The 18902-nt window shown below is 40.0% G+C and overlaps 2 protein-coding genes across 6 annotated transcripts in view; both read right to left on the bottom strand.

The window, feature by feature from the left end:
- Positions 1 to 6080, bottom strand: part of LOC144035898 (DNA repair protein RAD51 homolog 4-like) — a 27891-nt gene extending 21811 nt beyond the window's left edge. Inside the window, exons 1-4 of one of the 2 annotated variants that reach the window (XM_077545971.1) lie at positions 5678 to 6080; positions 5538 to 5599; positions 3498 to 3616; positions 693 to 774 (exon numbers count right to left, since the gene is read on the bottom strand). In XM_077545971.1, coding sequence (XP_077402097.1) covers positions 693 to 774; positions 3498 to 3616; positions 5538 to 5599; positions 5678 to 5759 — 345 coding nt within the window. In that variant the 5' untranslated portion in view covers positions 5760 to 6080. Of the gene's footprint in view, positions 1 to 692; positions 775 to 2353; positions 2751 to 3497; positions 3617 to 5537; positions 5600 to 5677 lie in introns of those variants that run through there. The other variant, XM_077545972.1, reaches the window with a different exon arrangement.
- Positions 6081 to 11476: 5396 nt separating this feature from the next.
- Positions 11477 to 18902, bottom strand: part of tmem132e (transmembrane protein 132E) — a 249533-nt gene continuing 242107 nt past the window's right edge. For all 4 annotated transcript variants that reach the window (XM_077546333.1, XM_077546335.1, XM_077546332.1 and 1 more), the window contains exon 9: positions 11477 to 17070. In XM_077546333.1, the coding sequence (XP_077402459.1) occupies positions 15985 to 17070 (1086 nt within the window). In that variant the 3' untranslated portion in view covers positions 11477 to 15984. The remainder of the gene's footprint in view (positions 17071 to 18902) is intronic.

Here is an 18902-nt window from a genome sequence, read left to right as displayed (position 1 = left end):
TTTTTTTAATTCGATGAAATAAAAATATTTGGAAATTATTCTTTTCATGGCAAAACAAAATCATCTTATGAGGCAAAAAGTGTAACGTGAGAAAAATATATTATGAGAAAGTAATATAATGGCATGAGAAAAAATGTATTTAAAATGGATTCGATACTTTTAAGTTGTTTTTCCCCTTCAGATTTTCTAAATTGTTAAAAATATAATTTCAGAGAAATATGTAACAAAATTTTTTTTTTTTCTAGTTTATCAAAAAAAATTATATAAATTTTGCGCATTTTTTTAAATTTTAGATTTTTTTTGCATTCAAAAACATATTTAACAATAGAAAAATGGGGGGGATATGACTTTTTTTTAAAAAATCTAAATTGTTTTAAATTGTATGGGCATTTCATTCCATTTATATTTTGATATATTTCAATTTTGACATTTTTCTTTTATGACAAAAAATAAACTAAGACCACCAAAAGTTTGGGGATTCTTTATTTTTTTTTAAACTTACATTTTAAAAATATTATGGGCATTGTATAAAAAAATGTTAGGGGATTAAAAAAACACATTTCATATATTACATATTCTTTTTTTAAATGTCATCCCCCCAAAAAATATTTCACTTCCAATGCAGAAAAATTAAAGGTAATCAATGCTCCCCAAAATAAAGCCAGACTAAAGACTGAGACGTGTGGACTGACCTGAGTTTTGCCACTTCCTGGCCCTCCTGCCAGCTCTGTGATCTCGCCCGTGTACACGCCAGAATCCAGCAGTGCATCCAAGCTGAGGACAAAGAAGACCAGGAGAACATTTGGGCTTACTGCAACGACAACAAATCCTTTATACATGCTGTGCATAAAATTTTAATATTATTTATGTTAATATAATTTAAAAATACATTTAAAAATAATACAATAAAATTACATTTAAAACAATAAGAGGGGAAAAAAGACAATTTTATGACAAAAAAAATCATAAATTGCAAGCCAAAATGAGGGGGGAGAAAAAAAATCAAATTTTTACAAGATTTTATAACAAAATAGAGTCATATAATGAGGGCAATAAACAGACTTTTAAAAATTACGTTTAATATCATGGGGGAGTCACAATTTTAACTTAAAATATTTTAGAAATTTATATGCTTTATTGTTTTTTTTAAATTTCATTGTCATTAACTTTTTGCTTGTTTTAGCTAAAGCTTCCAGCTATTATAGAAAAGAAAATACTTAACTCATTCACTGCCATTGACGGCTATAAACGTCAAACAATAATTTAAACTATTTCTATTGGTGAAACTTTTCCCCCCACTTTTGTTAACAAGAGTATGAAAACCTAGAATGTTTTTATTGTACATTTAGAACAGATATGAAATTTGTGAATAATCGCGAGTTAACTATAGTGAAGTCATGCAATTAATTACAATTAAAAACAAATCGCCTGATGCCCAAATTTTTAATAATATATATATTTATTTAATTCATTCACTGTCATTGACGGCTACAAACATCAAAAATTCATTTGAACTATTTCTATTAGTTTAACGTTTTTTCCCCACTTTTGTTAACAAGAGTATGAAAAACCTAGCATTTTTTTAATTGTACATTTAGAACAGATATAAAATTTGTGATTAATCGCGAGTTAACTCGTGAAGTCATAAGATTAATTACAATTAAAAATTGTAATTGCCCCTTGCCCCTAATTTTGGATTAGACTGGAGTTTTATCCGTGTAATATTGCGAAAATAAAACAACTTCAAAACAGCTCTCAGTGTGACAGTCCAAAGTAGAAGAGGAAATGATGGACGTGTATGTGAAATCAATACAAACATCAGCATTCCACTTTGCATGATGGAGTCCAAGCAGCATGTGCGTGCCCTTCCAAATGCCATCTTTTCAGCAGCAGGGGGCAGCCATGACACACGGTGCAAGCCTCTCGGAAGGGTGCGGAAACATTTATGACATGCTTGACCAACATTGACTTTAACTTCAAATATAAAATAAACAAGACGCTTTGTAGGATGATTTTGCCTCCTTAAAGAGAATGTGCAAATCTTTCGCCGAGTGCTTTGAAGGCTTTTTTTGTTGCGAGCAGCCGAGCAGGAGCCGGCGTTAATGCGGCTGATACATCAGACGCCACTTTAGGGCCCAAATGGGACGAGGCGAGTCTTTAGAGGCTGCGTTTTCCGCGCCACGCGCTCGGCTGCATATTCCGCCGTGCGCGGCGCGACTCGGCTCGATGCAAATTCAATTTTTCCAGGCACGTCGACGTGACTCGGGCTGTGATTGATTGATTGGGGAGCGGTGCAGTGGAATCTGGTTACCAGAAAAAATAAAAAATAAATCTTATGACTGGTTTGACTTACATGCGTCCTCCACTTTCAACAGGGAAGGATAAAATCCACTGAAGCACAAAAAATAAAAAACCTCTCTGGAATTTCATCACATTGACACCAAAATGGCCGACTTGCTGTTTCATTTTGTGGAATGGGTCCTTGAGACTCTTTCATGCGTTCTGTTATGACAGACATGTCCACCCAATATTGTGTTGATTGGCCAACTTGTGGCAGGGGCTAATTTGATCAAACTTTTGAGTGCAGGAATTCACTCAAAAATGGCTGCTTCAAAATAAATTCTGTTCAATTTTGGGGATGGATCCTTGAGACTTTTTCCTGCGTTCTGTCATGAAATGAACACCACTCCTTTGTTTCCTGTCTTTCCACGATTGGACAAATGGATGAATCCAGGTGTGTCAGGCCATTGTTGTCGTGGTTACGGAGGTCAGGCACACCTGAATTAATCAGCTTGTCCACTCATGAAAGACAGGAAATGAAGGAGGGGTATTAGTTCAGGAAGTAGTGGATTTGTGCAAAGAGCCCATTGGGTGAACCTTGTGACACCCCAAAATGGCTGCTTGAAACCAAAATGGCTAACTTTCTGTAAAATTTTCGGGATGGGTCCTTGTAGGGCTGCTCGATTATTAAGAAAATATTAATCACGATTATGATTATTGATTACATTAATTAATTGAAATCACGATTAGGACGATGATTTATTTTTTGGGTACAAAACAAGAAAATGTTTAAACGTGAAAAATATTAAGAAAAAATAATTTTTTTGAAACGCTATAATTAAGCAAGTTTGATGAAAGAACATTTATTCATTTTTTTAATTATAAAATAAAAAGGTGCAAATGTATAAATTTAAACAACTCAAAATTAGTATTAATAATCTTATTTTTTTCTTTTATGATCATGCTGATTTTGTAATTGTGGAGAGTAACAATTGAAATTAGAATTGAATTTCAATTAATTGCACAGCCCTCTGTGCTTTTTCGTGCGTTTTGTTATGATAAACATGCCCACCCTATTTTGTTTCGATTGGTCAACCCTGTGACAGGGGCTGATTTTTTAAATAACTTTTGAGCACAAGAATTCACAACAAAATGGCTACTTCAACCTAAAATGGCTGACTTCCCGTTCAAGTACCCGTACGCAGAGCGACGCTTACTTGGGATTTCCCGTGGAGAGGATGGCGGTGGAGCTGAGCAACTCGTCGTAGAGGTCGGCACCGGAAACGAGGAAGGCGGCGTGCTGTGCGAGCAGCACCCTGCGGACGGCTATCAGAGCCTGCCAGACAACAAATGATGACATTTCACCTTGCAGCCATCGCTAAGTAACAGGCTTCGCTCCGGCACCCGGGTTAAGGTGTTTAATTAGCAGACGAGCGCCTCGGGTTCCAGCTTCCCAGGTGTCCGTCAATTTGGCCCACAAGAGCTCATTAAGAGCTGAGTAGGTGAGCGGCGAGGTCGCTAACAGGCAGTAGCCGGCTTGAGAGCTAACCCCAAGCGAGGCTTGCGGAATACGCTCAAAGGTGGCTCATCATTTTAGGAGAACAAAATGTTACAAGAATTAAAGTGGTGATTTGTATGAGGCACAAAACTGCTTAATAACAAATCAATGACCCAAGTGCGAGAAGATTCCAAATCCGCAGACAAAATATTTGGTCTACTCAAGTTGTAGATGTTGTAAGTGCTAAGCCATGTCTGCCATCTAGTGGTGAATGATGACATTAGACTTTAAAACTACAGTTAATGCAAATTTGACGGCTTATTCGCTAAATTATTTCATTTAATTTTTTTTTCATTTATCCTCATTTAACCCCTATTTTTCATGAAAAATCATATTTAATATTTATCTGCGTTTTTCGAAGATTTTTGGGCGGTTTGGGAAAAAAACAAACAAATATATATTTTTGTTTTGGGAAAAAATGTTTTCTTTTTTTTTTAAATAATAAAAACATAATCACCTATAGCCACCGAATTACACTTCCTCAATTAGCATAGCAGATTCGGGCAAGTGGCAATCTAGTACATTTCGATGTTGATTTGAATTGGAGACAGACAGATTAATCGGTATATTAGCACTTTTATAATCAGCCGATTTTTGGGGGGGATACACATTTATAAATAAAGACAAAAATAATGACATTCAAACACCCCAATTATCTTTGTTGAATTCAATAAGACAAAGTCAAATTATTCTGCCTCTAATTCCTATCTTTATTGTTGTAAGTGTTAAGAGACCAAAAAAAAAGAATTAATATTATTCTTGACATATATTTTAAGTCTCAACCTAAAAAAAAAAAAAATCCATATCAGTCGTGCCCTAATTTGAATTTGATTAATTGATCAGCCCTTTTTGCATCTTAAGTTATTTCCTTCAAAAGCAACTGAAGGAGTTGCTGATGTGTGATAACCACAGCGGTCTGAGGGCCTCAACCGGGTCATTGCGCTGGACCCAAAAGGCGCCGTGGGCCGCGCAGGGTCACTAAATGTCAGCTTGATCCGGCCAAACATGTAGAAAGCATTGGCAGAGACAGACGCAGCTGGAGCTTTTTACTTTTAACGATTAAATCAAATGTTTGGTGGGCGACCGGGTGAAGAGACAATGACCACAGGAGGTGAAATGATAAATTCTGGGCTGGCCTCTTGTGACCTCTCCCTGCCCACGCTAAACAAGCGCCGTCTCTCCCATAAACCTCGTTTCCGGATTATGTGCAGGAGAAAAAAAAAAGTTTGCTGGATGGAGCTATTTACAAAAATGAAGTTTCCTCTTGGCTGCCTGAGAGGTTAACACGGTGAATTTTTTATTTTTTAAGATGTCGCCTCTCTTTTTGGTGTGTGTGCAAATGGTGAAAAAGTGAAAGGGCGTGCATGTTTTCAAGGGTTCAAGCTGCTATTAACTGCTACTACTTGATGGCCTGCACAAAAAGTGTGGATTTTGAAAGTTTGGAAACAGCCTGCACAGTATACTACCTTAGTTGCATGTTAAATCAAATGGATGTAAGAGACAATTTGAATATTCTTGTTTGTTGAATGTCTTGTGTTGTGTAAACTAGCTCTATTCCTGATCATTTAAATAGGCTTGAGCTCCAAACAGTTCGATTTTTGGGGCTGTTTGACCCAAGGCGCCGCAGTACTTTTGACATCTGGTATGTTAAAGTGTCAATTTCTCTTCTAAAATGTACACACACACACACACAAAATACCTTATATGACGCCGCACATTTCTGTGCGAGGTACTCTATGTCCGATGAGACCAGATCTTCCACTGTAGGAACAACAAGATACAGAAAATGATATTTGTTATTCAAATTTCCACTTTTCGTTTCGGAGGGCTCGTTCCAACCTGTTTTGACGTGAGCATCCCGCAAACGACGCACTAAATCTTCATCCAGTCCCGGACACATCCCTTCTCGCAAGAGTACCATGATCTCTCATTGTCGATTAATAATACTTAATTAGAAATCATTCGTAAGAAACTTAATTAAAACAAATTTCGCTACCAGTTTTGTAGAAACACAGCGACCTAGCATACTTCTGTTTTTAGCATTTCGACGAACTTAGCTTAGAGGAGGCAGACTTCGCCGCCGTGTGACGTCTCTATATCAAATAAACTACTTTCTTGACGAAGGTGAAACAGCGACAACGCTGAGTAAATAATTTTAAACGTTGCCTTAGACTTGTTCGATTATCTTGATAAATGACGCCTCCTGCTACACTATTTCAAATGACGTGCGGCAAAACTAGCAGGGCCGTGATGCATTCTGGGTAATGTGGTTTAATTAACGAACCAGCTAAAACTTGGGAAACAAAACAAACTCTAAATCTACTTTCCATGGACACACAACTCTTTTTAAAAGCTGATAAATTGAGTTATGGGGTTTTGTGACTGGGTAAACTAATTTAATGTTATTATCACCGTGGTAACTTTTGAGCGTAACTAAAACTTGAGATGTGTTGTGGGTAATGTAGTCTGGTTGGCTAGCTAAAACAGGTCCCTAGCTGTTTCGCTATCCAATTTCTACACACAAAACACCTTTGGAAAGATCATAAAATGAGTTTAAAATATTTTGATATGAGTTTCTTACTTTCTTTTAAAGTTGCTCTATCGTTATGGAACATAAGGCAATTCGATAGCCAGTGGTGCATTGTGGGTAATAAAGTTTTAACTGGCTAGCAAGCTAAACCATTGCTCCGAAACTTTTTTTTTTAACATACCGTAAAAACAAAAACAGCGCCTTTACAGTATAATTTACTTATAATTATTTAAACGAATAAAATAGAATCAGTTAAAAAAAAAAATTCATTAAGATGTTGTAAATTAAACCTAAAAAATGATGTACTCTCAAAGTACCATCATCAAAAATGAGATCAACTTTAAATAATCCTTTTTAAAACTATTTTGTTACATTTTTTTTTTTACTTTGCTATTCCAATTTCGAACACTAGTTGGTGACACACTATTTAGTTTGAAACGGTGTAAATGTGAAATAAAAAGAACAAAAACAGGAAGTATTTTCAGCTATGCATAAATTTTGCTGAAGGTTACGGAATGACAAATGACAGTCATCTTCTAAATAAAATACACATAATTAAAAACATTCTAAAATGAATTTAATATACTGCCATTTATGTTTTTGTTGTGGCAGGAAGTGTAGTGTTTTCAGCACTTCCTGCTCCCTCCCTCCCACTTTTCTTTTATCTTTTATCAGCCGTGACATTTGTTTTAAATGAGACAGCTAATCAGGCGGCGGAGATGGAATTGTTGCAATAAAGGTGTTTATTTGAACGTGGCCTCGGGCTTTTCGCACACTTAGGCTTGATGGCTCCCGAGCAGCCTGCTGGGATTGCCTTAGTTACCATGGCGATGCGGAAACTTTTAAAAGGGGAGCTATAAAACACCAAAAGTTCACTCACCACACACAATACAACTTTGGAGCTTTTCAAAAGAGTAGGGATGGATAGATAGATATTATTGTTGTATATAGTGAAGGATAAAGAAGTACGTGCATGATAAACAACATAAAGTATACACAAATATTGATAAATGAAAGTGTTTGTATTGTTGTCATTGCTTTAACCACTGTTTGAGTGAAGCTATTTGGGGACGAAATCAAAGCTAAAAACTACAATTTCCAATGCGACATCTAACGCATCACTTTTTTCCTCTTTGACAGCAAAGAGAAAAAAGTGAAAAAATGTAAAAACTTGTTTTTCTAGCTCAGCCTGTCTCATGTTAGACTATGTTATACATTATTAACATTTTTAATACTTTATTTCATTTTTAACCATGATTGAAATGTTTTATAGATGTGTAGAGCAGGTGTAATAATGTTAAACTCAATATAACTTGACCTTAACCTAGCTGGTACCTTGTTTTGTCTAAAATTTCTTCTCAGTGTCCTGCGTGAGAACAGATTCTGCTTTGAGAAAGAACACACACACACACGCTGTTCGCACTACCATCACGGCCATGTCAAGTTCAATCTGTTGACTGAGATTCGGTTTTGGGAAAAAGTACGAGCTGGTACACGGAAGAGTATATTTTGTCTAAAAAGATGAACACAGGTGCGAACTGTGTACTGAAATTCTGTTTTTCTTCTGTTATGTAACATATTGTGTGAGAACCAATCTGTTTTACTTATTCATGAGGGGAGGAGAAAAAGGCGTTTTACTTTCAAACTCGATTGTAATAAAGAGCTGTCCCTTGCAAGGGAGGGGGCACACGCACTCATTGATTGACACAATTTACGTGGTATTCAGTGATGTGTGACCAGAGATCTCTGTAATAAATCATCGTTGCAAGGAGCCTCTCTCGCAAAGAAGTTTATCTTCAATTTTTGGAACACGCAAAAGATGACAAATTATATCATCATTTAACAACTACATTTTGACTCGCGTGGTTGCAGTTGCTTTGCTTCTCTTTTCTTTGCATTTCTTCCTCCAGGCCCGTCGAGTGCCGGTGATGAAGTGGGTCGGACATGTTGGCTGGAGGTTATCAGCCCCCCGCAGACGCCGGCGCTGGCGTTACGGCTCCAGCTGAGGCCGTAAAACCTCTTCTTCTCCGTGCCGACTGGACACTTCTTCCCATCTTTGCGAAAGTATTGGCTGGAAAAGCATCGTAGATAAAATACAACCCGATTGCCCCAAACGGGCCGTATTGCGCACGGGGGGCGTCGTTTATTTACTCTACGGCGGATGAGGGGGGAAGCCGTTTTGGAGTAATTTTAAACAATCTGACTCAATTTATATCGAGTAAAAATAGAGTGAAAAATTCAACAGAAATAACTGCAGTATTATGAAGATTACTAAAAAAAAAAAAAAAGAGGTTTGAAGCAACCCACAGAACTTCACCTTACCACAGTGCATTTAGCTTAATGCTAACAATGCAAAACATTGGTGTTGTGTTGTTAAAACCATTCGAGCAACAGATAATTGAACACAAACTCTGCAGCAAGACACCAAAAAGAGAATATAACAATACTCATAGGCATATCTTCTTCATCCTCTGCAAAGGATTCAAGTCAGTGTGCCCCCCCCCCCCTTTATTCTGGGAAATAGGGACATGGAAGAGCACAAATGTGTGCAAAATTGATGCCCACTGAAATGTATTGAAAATCCCCCCAAAACAATCCAAAGCACTTTTTTTAACTCGAAATATTCATCAAAAAGACTGATGAGCAATGGGGAAAAAAATGTAAAAAATTGAACACCATGGGTGACAAACTGCTTTCGTGTGTGCTGTAATTAAAAAAAAATATGTTTAAAAGTAAAAAAACATTATTTCAACAAAATCAATATTTTCAAGAATTGGCAGTTTTACTTGACGCATGTTGGAGAGCTCTCAAGTAATTAGTGCACTTTACAAAGCCAATTTCAAATAGTATAGTAGTTGTACAATTAATCACAGAAAATTGTGCGATTAATTAGTTTACAAAATGTAATTGCTTGACAGCACTAAAATAATATTGATTATTTGATAATAAAAAAAGAGTCAAGTTTAGGCAATAAAGTAAGTAATCAAACAAATGGAAGTAAAAATTGTGGGGGGAAAAAAAACATCTTTATGTTTTATAGCTCGGCTATGGACTATTTTTGAACGACTGGAAGTTTGTCCGAACTTTCTCATAAATAATAGCTGAACTGCGTCCCCTGGCCTTAACCCTTATCGGACAGGACATGTTGACAAATGTGTGTGCCGCTTCCTAAAAAAGAAGAAAAAAAATTGGGCACTGGCGTTCATCAAACATGTATGACGACTTGGATGCGCCGTGTCGCTGTCTCCTGGCGGCAAGGCAAACCTTTTGAAAAGTCGTAGTTTCATTTTCTTTATCCTCCAGTCTTTTGAACACCGCACACACACACACGGGCAGAAGATAAATAAAAAAAGCCTTGAAAGTGTAATCATCAGGATAGAGAGGGAGGCTAAGCTTCCATTGTTCAGGGTTCAAACAGGTAACACTTGACAAAGGTGCCTTTAAAGTGCAGCCGGGCTGCCCCGCGCGATGAATAATGGCTCACTTGTCCTTGGCTGCAAAACTGCAAAGCTCAAATAAAACAAGGGAGAGAGCGAGAGAAAAATCACCTTCCCATGCTAGTTCCATTGAGAGGGGAAATAAAACACGAGGTGCTCGGTGAGCTGAAAGATGTTATTACAGACTCAAAGGAGCAATGGGGGGGGGGGGTGTATTTGTAGAAGAAATAGTTGAAGATAGCTACTTAAGAATCAAGTTGATTGGATATGAGCTTGAAAAATTGCTGCTGTTGCCGTGACAACGCCAAACACCAGAATGGTCCAATAAATGATATATGGTCAAACAGCTTTGACACCTTCGCAACAGTGAAAATATAACTATATAAACTTTGACACAGTTTTTAAAAAAACGTTATTAGCATTTGTTGACTTATTAGCTTATAATGCTTTAACATAACGCAACATCATGTATATATATGCTCCAACTGTAGGGGGAGCTCTGAAGAAAAAAGAAGAAAAAAAAAGTTTGTTAGCAGCTATGCAAAAATAAAAAAATAAAATCTACATATTTGATTTACAGGGGCTTTTTTTTTGGTGGCAACAATTCCACAATTTATTTGCTTATCTTTTTGTTGGTTGGAAATTACGAAGACTACACAACCAATTTCTGTTTTATTGTTAGCAGAAATTCCACCCAAAAAATTTGCAAGTTAGAATTATTTAAAAAAACTAACGAACAACTTCTTTGTTGGACTGTCGGAATCATTTAAAACAAAAACTACACAAATTATTTTTTTTTGGCAAACATTTCTCAAGAATTACCTTCATTTGTTAGAATTATATAAACAAAAACTATGTAGCCGATTTTGTAGCATATTTATGCTAATACAATTTTCTATGCTGGTCTGTCTAATAGAATTTTCACAAAAACTGCAACTGCGTGCTTTATGTTTGTATTCTTTTAGGAAAAAAATTTTGCAAACAAAAACTACACGACCGATTTTTTTTTGCATTTGTTATTGGCAGACATTTTCAACCCAAAATTATCTTCCCGTTTGATAGTTAGAATGACAAACCAAAAAAAGTTAGTTTTTTTTATTCCACAGAATTCTAAAACTATGCAACCTTTCTATTAGCAGGAGTATGCAAAAACGACACGAGTCCTTTCTGTTAGTTTTCATGTTCCATAAAAATCTGCACAAGTGTGCCTGTTGAGAATCTGAAGTATAGGACCAAGAAGTTTTTCAGCGGGATTTACAGGGACGGCTGGCCAAATGTGACATTTACTGCAGATGCTTTACAAGCTTAAAAAGATATCCGCGCCGTACTGGGAAGCTTCTTGACGTGTGATCACAGCCCGTCGCGACAGGACGGCTTTTCCACTGCAAAAAAACAACAAAAACAGCAGGTTTTCAAAAAAGCTTGCATGGCGTGTTTTGACATTTTGAGGTTGTTTTTCTGGCTTTGTATCAGAATTTTACTGTCTGGACTATGTCGCTAAGAAAAACAACAGCACCTACCAGCACACAGATTTGGAGAAAGACCTTATTTGTATGTAAAAAAAAAACATTTTGTAGCATTGGCCCTTGTGTTTGTATGAAGACATTAAACCCGATTTCTAAACGCGTCCAAAGGTGCCAATCAGAAAGAAAAACCAACACACACCTTGAGTGCAGTATCGCATTTTCTTTAGTATTTTACATATAACGGGAAAATACAAGGATTTGCTTCCAATAGGATACAGGAAATCGATCAGTGCTCTGTACATGAACAAGGTGGTCAGTGTGGCGGCGGGAGCGGTGAGGACCAAGTTCCAAGTAGCAGCTTGTAAGAAAAATACAAACCAGCGCACCCGAGCAGCGTTACAAAAAAAAAGAAAAAAAGAAATCAAGGCAAGATTATGGAGGAACCAAACATGGCAACATATTTACATGAATGCAGAAGAAAAGCAAACAAAAGAAAGCTCGAGTGAAAGTTGCGCTTCATCTGTACAGCGGACCGACCGGCAGGCAGGCGGGGATTTACAGCGAACACAGAGCAGCCGGGTTGTTTCATTCTTCGTTAATGACTAGACGAAGAAGCCTACATTCATCCTGAGAGAGCAAAACTCGACGGTCGGGCTCGGGGGAAATAAAGAAACTAAACACGTTTGAATGATGGCATGCAGAGAACCAGAAGCTCTAAAAGCCCCAATCCAGATTGAGCACAAAAAAAGTCTCAAAAAGCCATGATCAGCTAACAGGAAGTCGACCATTTTGGTTTGAAGAAGCCATTTTGGGGTGAAAATTAAGCCCAGACAGCAGTTTCAAAATCAACATGAAAATAGTCTGGGAAAAGTCGATCGTAATAAGAGGCACAAAAATAAGAGGACTCGCAGCTGAAATTTAACAGGAAGTTGGCCATTTGAGTTGGAAGATGCCATTTTGTGGCATATTAGCACCCAACGCTAGTTTCACCGATCAATGGTTAATTGGTTGGACATATCAATCATAACAAGATGGGGAACAGGAAGTTGGCCACCTGAGTTTAAAGAAGCCATTTGACTTGACATCTGGATTTTGGCCTGTTTCGCTGACACTTCTCCCTTGTGTCCGCTTGCTGTAATTTTCTTTACTTATGTCATACAGAATGCTCAGAAGGAACCAGTTTTCTAACGTGGCTGAATTCTTCTTGGATTTAAAAGCGTCTTTTACCAATATTTACAATGTTCAATGTGTGCGTTTCAGTGCTAAGCAGGTTATGTTTGCTTATTTGACTTTATGCAAAAAGCTACAAGGCTAAATTCTTGCAAAAAACTAAAACCACCACAACAACAAAAAACAAATCATGAAACGTGACATTTTCATTTTCATGTATCAAACTGTGTGGAGGTCAAGGCGCACTTTTTTGTCAGGGTGGAATGATTTCTTGACAAAATTAAAAGGAGACGTGTGCTTCCGTCTGCAGAGAAATGAAATTAATGGAGCAAAAACTTGAGTCCTTGGACTCCACTTTTGAAGACTTTCAAAGCAAAATGTGTCATCTGACCTTTGAACCGCTACACAAGAACAATTCTGGATTGGGTCTTTTATAAAGCTTCAGGTGACTTGACAAATAAATGTGGTTAATTATTGCCACAAAGAAGGGACAAGAAAACCCCCCATATCCAAGCCCTTAGATGCCGTTTGCAATGAAAGAGAAAAAAAAAGCACACAAAAAAAACATGACATGACAGAAGCATATTTCATTTCACGGTGACTTCATTAGACTCCAAAAGAGGAGCTTGTTTTATGAGCTTTGAGGACGTCGGCCTTCAAAGCGGGACATGCCGGCGCTAATTAAAAGCCGGATTAGCTCGGCTGCCGCTGCTGGGTTTTATTCAAATAACACTTGTTGCGTATGTGTTTTATATTCTCTCCAAAACTCATGTTCACTTTCGTCACCACTGTCAAAATGTTAGAAACGCACACAACGCACCCGCAAAACAGTGTCAATTACTTGGATTTGTCCGTGACGGTTTCATTAGCAACCTGAGATACTTCATTGTGTTACCCAGATTACATGCGACGCAAATCATGGAATACCCAAATTACATGTGTTACCCAGATTGCATGTAACATGGATGACATGTTACAGTACTCGGATTACATGTAATTCAAATTTCGTGTTTCCTAGATTGCATGTAACACGAATGGCATGTTACCCAGATTAAACGTAACACAGATCTGTTTTTCAGAATGTATTACACGTGGCACGGATTATGTGAAACCCAGGTTAAATGTAATCCAGATGGCACGTTGCTCAGAATAACAACATAGATTTGACTGTTACTCAGATTATGTGTCACCCAGATGACATGTAACATGGATGATGTGTTATTCAGATTACATGCAACACAAATCTGTACGTCATTCAGATTATGTTATTCAGGTTATGGATAACACATTTTCCTGTTACTGAGATTATGTGTGCAAAAATGTCATATCACCAAGGAATGCAGATGACGTGTTACTCGGATTGCATGTAATAAAGATTGTATGTTATTTTGAGTGTTATCCAGATTATGATGTACGCATAAAACCGATTCCTATGTTACTCAGATTCCGTGCTACCCAGATTACATATGAGGTTTTTACCCATATTACAAACCACCCAGACTACATGTTAACTCAATAACAAATGTAATAGATTTGACCCAATTACTCAAATTACATGTAATGCAAATAACATGTTACCTGGATTACAGGTAACACATGTTGATTAAACAGGTTCCAAATGGCTGCAGTCTCTTCACAGCAGATCACAAATGACCCAGATTAAATGTCAAATAGATTAACCTCTATTACACATTCCCCAGATTACCCGCTACACACACAGCCATTTTGTCTCAAATTGCATCAGATTAATTCATAAAAAGAGAAAAAAAAATTGAACAACATGCGTGGCACGAGGATGACCTCAATTGTGTAAAAAACAGCAAATAATTTTCTGGGATGATACAAAGTTCCCGCAGATCTTGTGCTCTGTAACACATCAATAAGTAGTAACAAGTTCTTCTGGTGAAACTTTCGCCACTTTCGTGAATGGCCGTCTGCATATATGCCGTATATGTATGTACACGCCAGCGAGGAACGTTTGCATGTATGTGGGCCTGGTGTGACGTCATGGCATGCGCGTAATTACTTCAGTAAGGCGGGTTATATCCGTACCGTACAAACATTTACAAATTTTGTGTTACCCACATCACATCAGATGACACGCAACGCAGATTATGTGATGCCCAGATGACATGTTGCTCAGATTGTCTGCAACCCAAATTGGTTTGCAACTCAGATTAGGTGCTGCCTAGGTTACATGTAACAGAGATTTAGAAATTTGGTGTTACTGTTACTCATATTGCAGGTAACACGGATAGAACTTTACTCAGATTACAGTACATGTAACACAGATTTGCTTGTTATTTTGTTTGCATCCAATGTAGTCTTGATCGTTTCTCAGAGTACATGTAACACAAATTTTTGGTTACTCGGGTTGTGTGTTACTTAGATTACATGTAACCTTGATCATACGTTACACGTCAACTTGGATTACATGTAACCCAAAATTAAGTTCTAGTCAGATTGGAAATGACCAATGTTACAAGGATTTCGTGCAAACCAGATTACATGCAACTCAGAGTAAATGCAAACCAGATTACAAATAAACTAATAATTTGTGTGCCCCTAATTATGTGTTCATAGGATTGCATGTAACATTATGCACAGATTACTTGTAACATAGGCAACCTATTAATACTTGATACCTGGATTGAAAATTGGCCAGATTACATGTAACACAGAATAGCCTGGTACTCAGATTACATGTTACCCAGATGGCACGTAGCACGGTTACCTAGATTTAACGTAACTTGTAACACAGGCCACCCATAAATACTTGCTATCTGGATTACAAAGTAAAATGTGCACATTTTGTGTCACCCAGATTAAATGTTAGCAAGATAACGCGCCAACCAGATTGCATGCAAACCACACAAATGAGCTGGCGTTTCCGTGTTACCGGATGACACGTAACCTGTAACATAGGCGACCCGTATGTACTTGCTACTCAGATTGAAAATGACCCAGATGACGAGGAACTGGGATTACGTGCAAACCAGATTACATGAGCAGGACCAATGAAAGGTGACCGTGCCTCATCCTCACCGATGCCACACAGCTGCTTGCTACACAGTGGACGCTACGCCGCCTCCAAGCCTCCACTGATACGTGGTTGTAAGGCATTGAACCAAGGGTGGGGGCGGGGCTAGTAGTAGTAGCAACTGGCTGTGACATGTAGAAAAATGTAAGCAAATGAAAAGTGAAGGAAGGACAATGAAGAAAAAGTACCTCCTTTGGCAAAAAACAACAAGAACTCAAAAACAAAAAAGCTTTTTTTCGAGAGTCTTTGACAGTTTTCAGTGTTGATCAAAGGCCTCTTTCGCCGCCACCGCCTCTCGTTGGGTCGTCGAGTCTTTGGCTTCCTTTATGCGTCCGTCTCTTTTTTTGTTTTTTTGTTTAGTGTGATAAGATTACAGCACTGTGCAAACTAAACGTAACAAAGTAACAGAAACGACAGTAGGCCTTTTTTCCCGCGCTCTCTTTCTTCTCAAGTCTGTGATAAAAAGGAGCAACCCCCACCCCCCCTTTTCCCGGAATGATTTCTCAGGCGATTTCTTTTATTCTGCGCATGTAATCGTGCAGTTCCTCTGGGTCTTGGAAGCCCATGTCCTGACACACCCACTGGATGTCCTCCTCGTCGGCGACGGGGATGGAGTTGTAGGGCAGGTCCTCGGTGGGCAGTGTGGTGAAGGTGGTGAACTTGACCCGCTTGCGCTTGGACGTGGGCGAGCTGGCCTCCTCGCCACTCTCCTTGGCCGAGCCGCCCGAGCTGCCGTCCCCGCGGCCGTGCACCTGGCTCTGGACGCTGGTCTGCGAACTGCCGCTGCTGTGGTGGTCCCCGTGGCAGCACGTCTGGACGCCGTCCAGTGGGTTGGACGGGCAGTCGGCCTGCTGCGGCGACAGCTCGCACTGGGCCCTCAGCGGCTGGCCGTTGCCCAGAAAGACCCAGTGGTGCGAGTGGTCCATGTTGACCTGCCCCTCGGGCGGGATGCGCTTGTGGCGGTACTTAAGCACAAAGACGATGCAGTTGATGAGAAAGACCAGAATGGCCAGGCAGAACACCCCCAGGAGGGCGTACATGCCGATTTCCAGGTCAGTCATGTTGCGGGGCGAGTGCACAAAGTCGCCTTCCTCCTCCTCGTCCTCCTCCTCCTCGTCCGTTTCCGTGGGCTGCTCCCGGTTGCCGACGGTGGGGAAGTTGGTGTAGTCGATGGGGACGCTGGCCGGCTGCTCATTGGACGTCTCGTAAATCCTCCCGCCTGAGTCGGGCTGGGCCGGCGCCGGGCCCCCGGTGACGGCCGGGGACTCGGCCTCGGTGGTGGCCTCTTCGTCCGAGTCGTCCTCCTCGGGGCCGAAGCGGACCCTGACGTAGACGGCGGCCGAGGCGATGACGCTCTTGCGTTTGGTTTTCTGGCAGGCCTCGCCGATGGTCATCTCCACGCGCACCAGCTCCCCGGAGCCCTCGCCCTCCGCCACCACCACGGGCCAACGCTGCTGGGGCTCCTGGGACACGGAGACCACCTTCTCGTCCAGCGTGGAGGCGTTGAAGTTGTAGTCCTTGGGATCGAAGTACGTCAGCGTGGCGGCCGTGTTGTCGCTGAAGAGCATCCACACGGACAGGCTGGCCTCCTGTCAGGAAACCAGACACAAAATTAAACTGGAGCTGCAACAATTGTACATATTGTAGTGTCTGTGCGTGCCTTTAAGAGGCGGGGTCTAGTGGTGTGGCGAGTGTGGGCCGTGGCAAACAGCGGTTTATGCGTGAGGTGGCGATCCTGTTTTGGTTTTTGCAACACCGTCAACTGAAATTGACATCAGAGTGCCTTCGGGCTCGCATTGCCAACGTCAGGCAGGGCTCACCTGTTTTAAAGCGAGCTTAAGGGCACTTTGATGTTAATTTTAGCTGGCAGCAGAGGGCGGTATTGGCCAAAATGGCAGCACAGAAAATGGATGGATTCATCTGCTTAAATCTTAATCCACAAAGGTATATTAACTCTTTGACCGCCAAAAACGTTAAGTAACGTTTAGTAAAATCCTACAGAGGAGCGCCAAAGACGTTAAAAGACGTTCACCAAGTTTTTTTTTTTTGAAACTGGTGGAGGAAAGCCTTGGCCAGCTGTGCTGAAAGTATCAAGCAGATCTAGTTAGTATAATGACTATTTTTGGCCCCTAGATGGCAGCGATGACTCTCTTTGGACAAGATTGGGTAGGCGTCAGTAGTAGAAGACGTGAGGCGGAGCTAGAGTGTTGAGGGGAGAATGGCTGAGAAAGCAAAAATGGCGACCGGTGGCAAGCAGCTCACGCTTGATCGTTTTTTTCAAAGAAGAGAAGCATCAACCAGTGCTAAAGAGCACATTGATGACGACGATGATGATGATGGTGACTCCGAGGTTGACGCCGAAGTTGGAAGCGTTGATGCGGCGGCTATGATCACGTCATAAAGCCTCACCGGCTAGCGATGCCAACGCCGGAAAACGCGGAGCACAACCGAGCACTTCTGCACAGGCGGACGTTCAATCGGACGACGAAGAGTGCCCCGAGTCCAATGCATATTCATCGGAGGAGTGGGTACAGTCTGATCACGCAGAAGACACTGGTTATGGACTACGATACCACCATGAATGGAGCGGATAAGATGGATCAGAACATTTCTTACCACCCGGTATAGGAACTGAAGGACATGAGGAAGCCAGACGTAACACCACCGTAACGTCACCGTATCATGATCCTGAGAGTAGACGTGATGGCAACATGGCCAAACACACACTGCAGTATATACTTGCTATTCCCCGGGAAAAAAAGCCAGCAAGAAAGTGTAGCGTCTGCACGCGAAGGGGCAATCGCAGTGAAACTAATCTGTTGTGCAAATCCTGCTGCGTCCCCTTGCACGCAGGGGAGTGTTACAAAAAGAATAACTGTATTTGAAACATCCACACAATTGTAAATAGTACCATGGTTGCACGCATTTGTAGATAGTTTGCCAAATTGTGTTGTCAAATTGTTACACTGTTGAATGTAAATAAACTCATTTTGCTATCAAAAAACACTTTTTCATTGTTGGTGGTAGTGTTTTACAGAAGTAAAGCACTGTTTAGGTGTTTGTGGCATCATTCATGGAAAAAAAAAAGGTGTCAAACTCACTAGAGTGCATGAAATAATATCGTTTCACAAAAAGCTTGATTTCTCCGTATTTTGTTTCAAAACAGAGCATTTGGGTGAAACTAACCATTTTCAATGGTTGATTGCTAAAAAACGGAATAAGGTAGAAAAACTTTTTTTTTCTGATGAAAGATGAGAGTCCAATCTTTCATTTGGTAGTATGTGTGTTTCCATAGTCCAAACACAACATTTTCTGTGGACCTTGAAAGATCAGTCAAAATGCTTAAATCGGCTGGCACTGACAGCATCCCTTTTCTGAAAACGTCTGGCGGTCAAAGAGTTAATTTATTCACTCGCAGCCA

Source organism: Vanacampus margaritifer, chromosome 16 (assembly GCF_051991255.1).
Source record: "Vanacampus margaritifer isolate UIUO_Vmar chromosome 16, RoL_Vmar_1.0, whole genome shotgun sequence".
NCBI classification, from domain to species: Eukaryota; Metazoa; Chordata; class Actinopteri; order Syngnathiformes; family Syngnathidae; genus Vanacampus; species Vanacampus margaritifer.
This window is presented reverse-complemented; position numbering and strand designations above follow the sequence as displayed.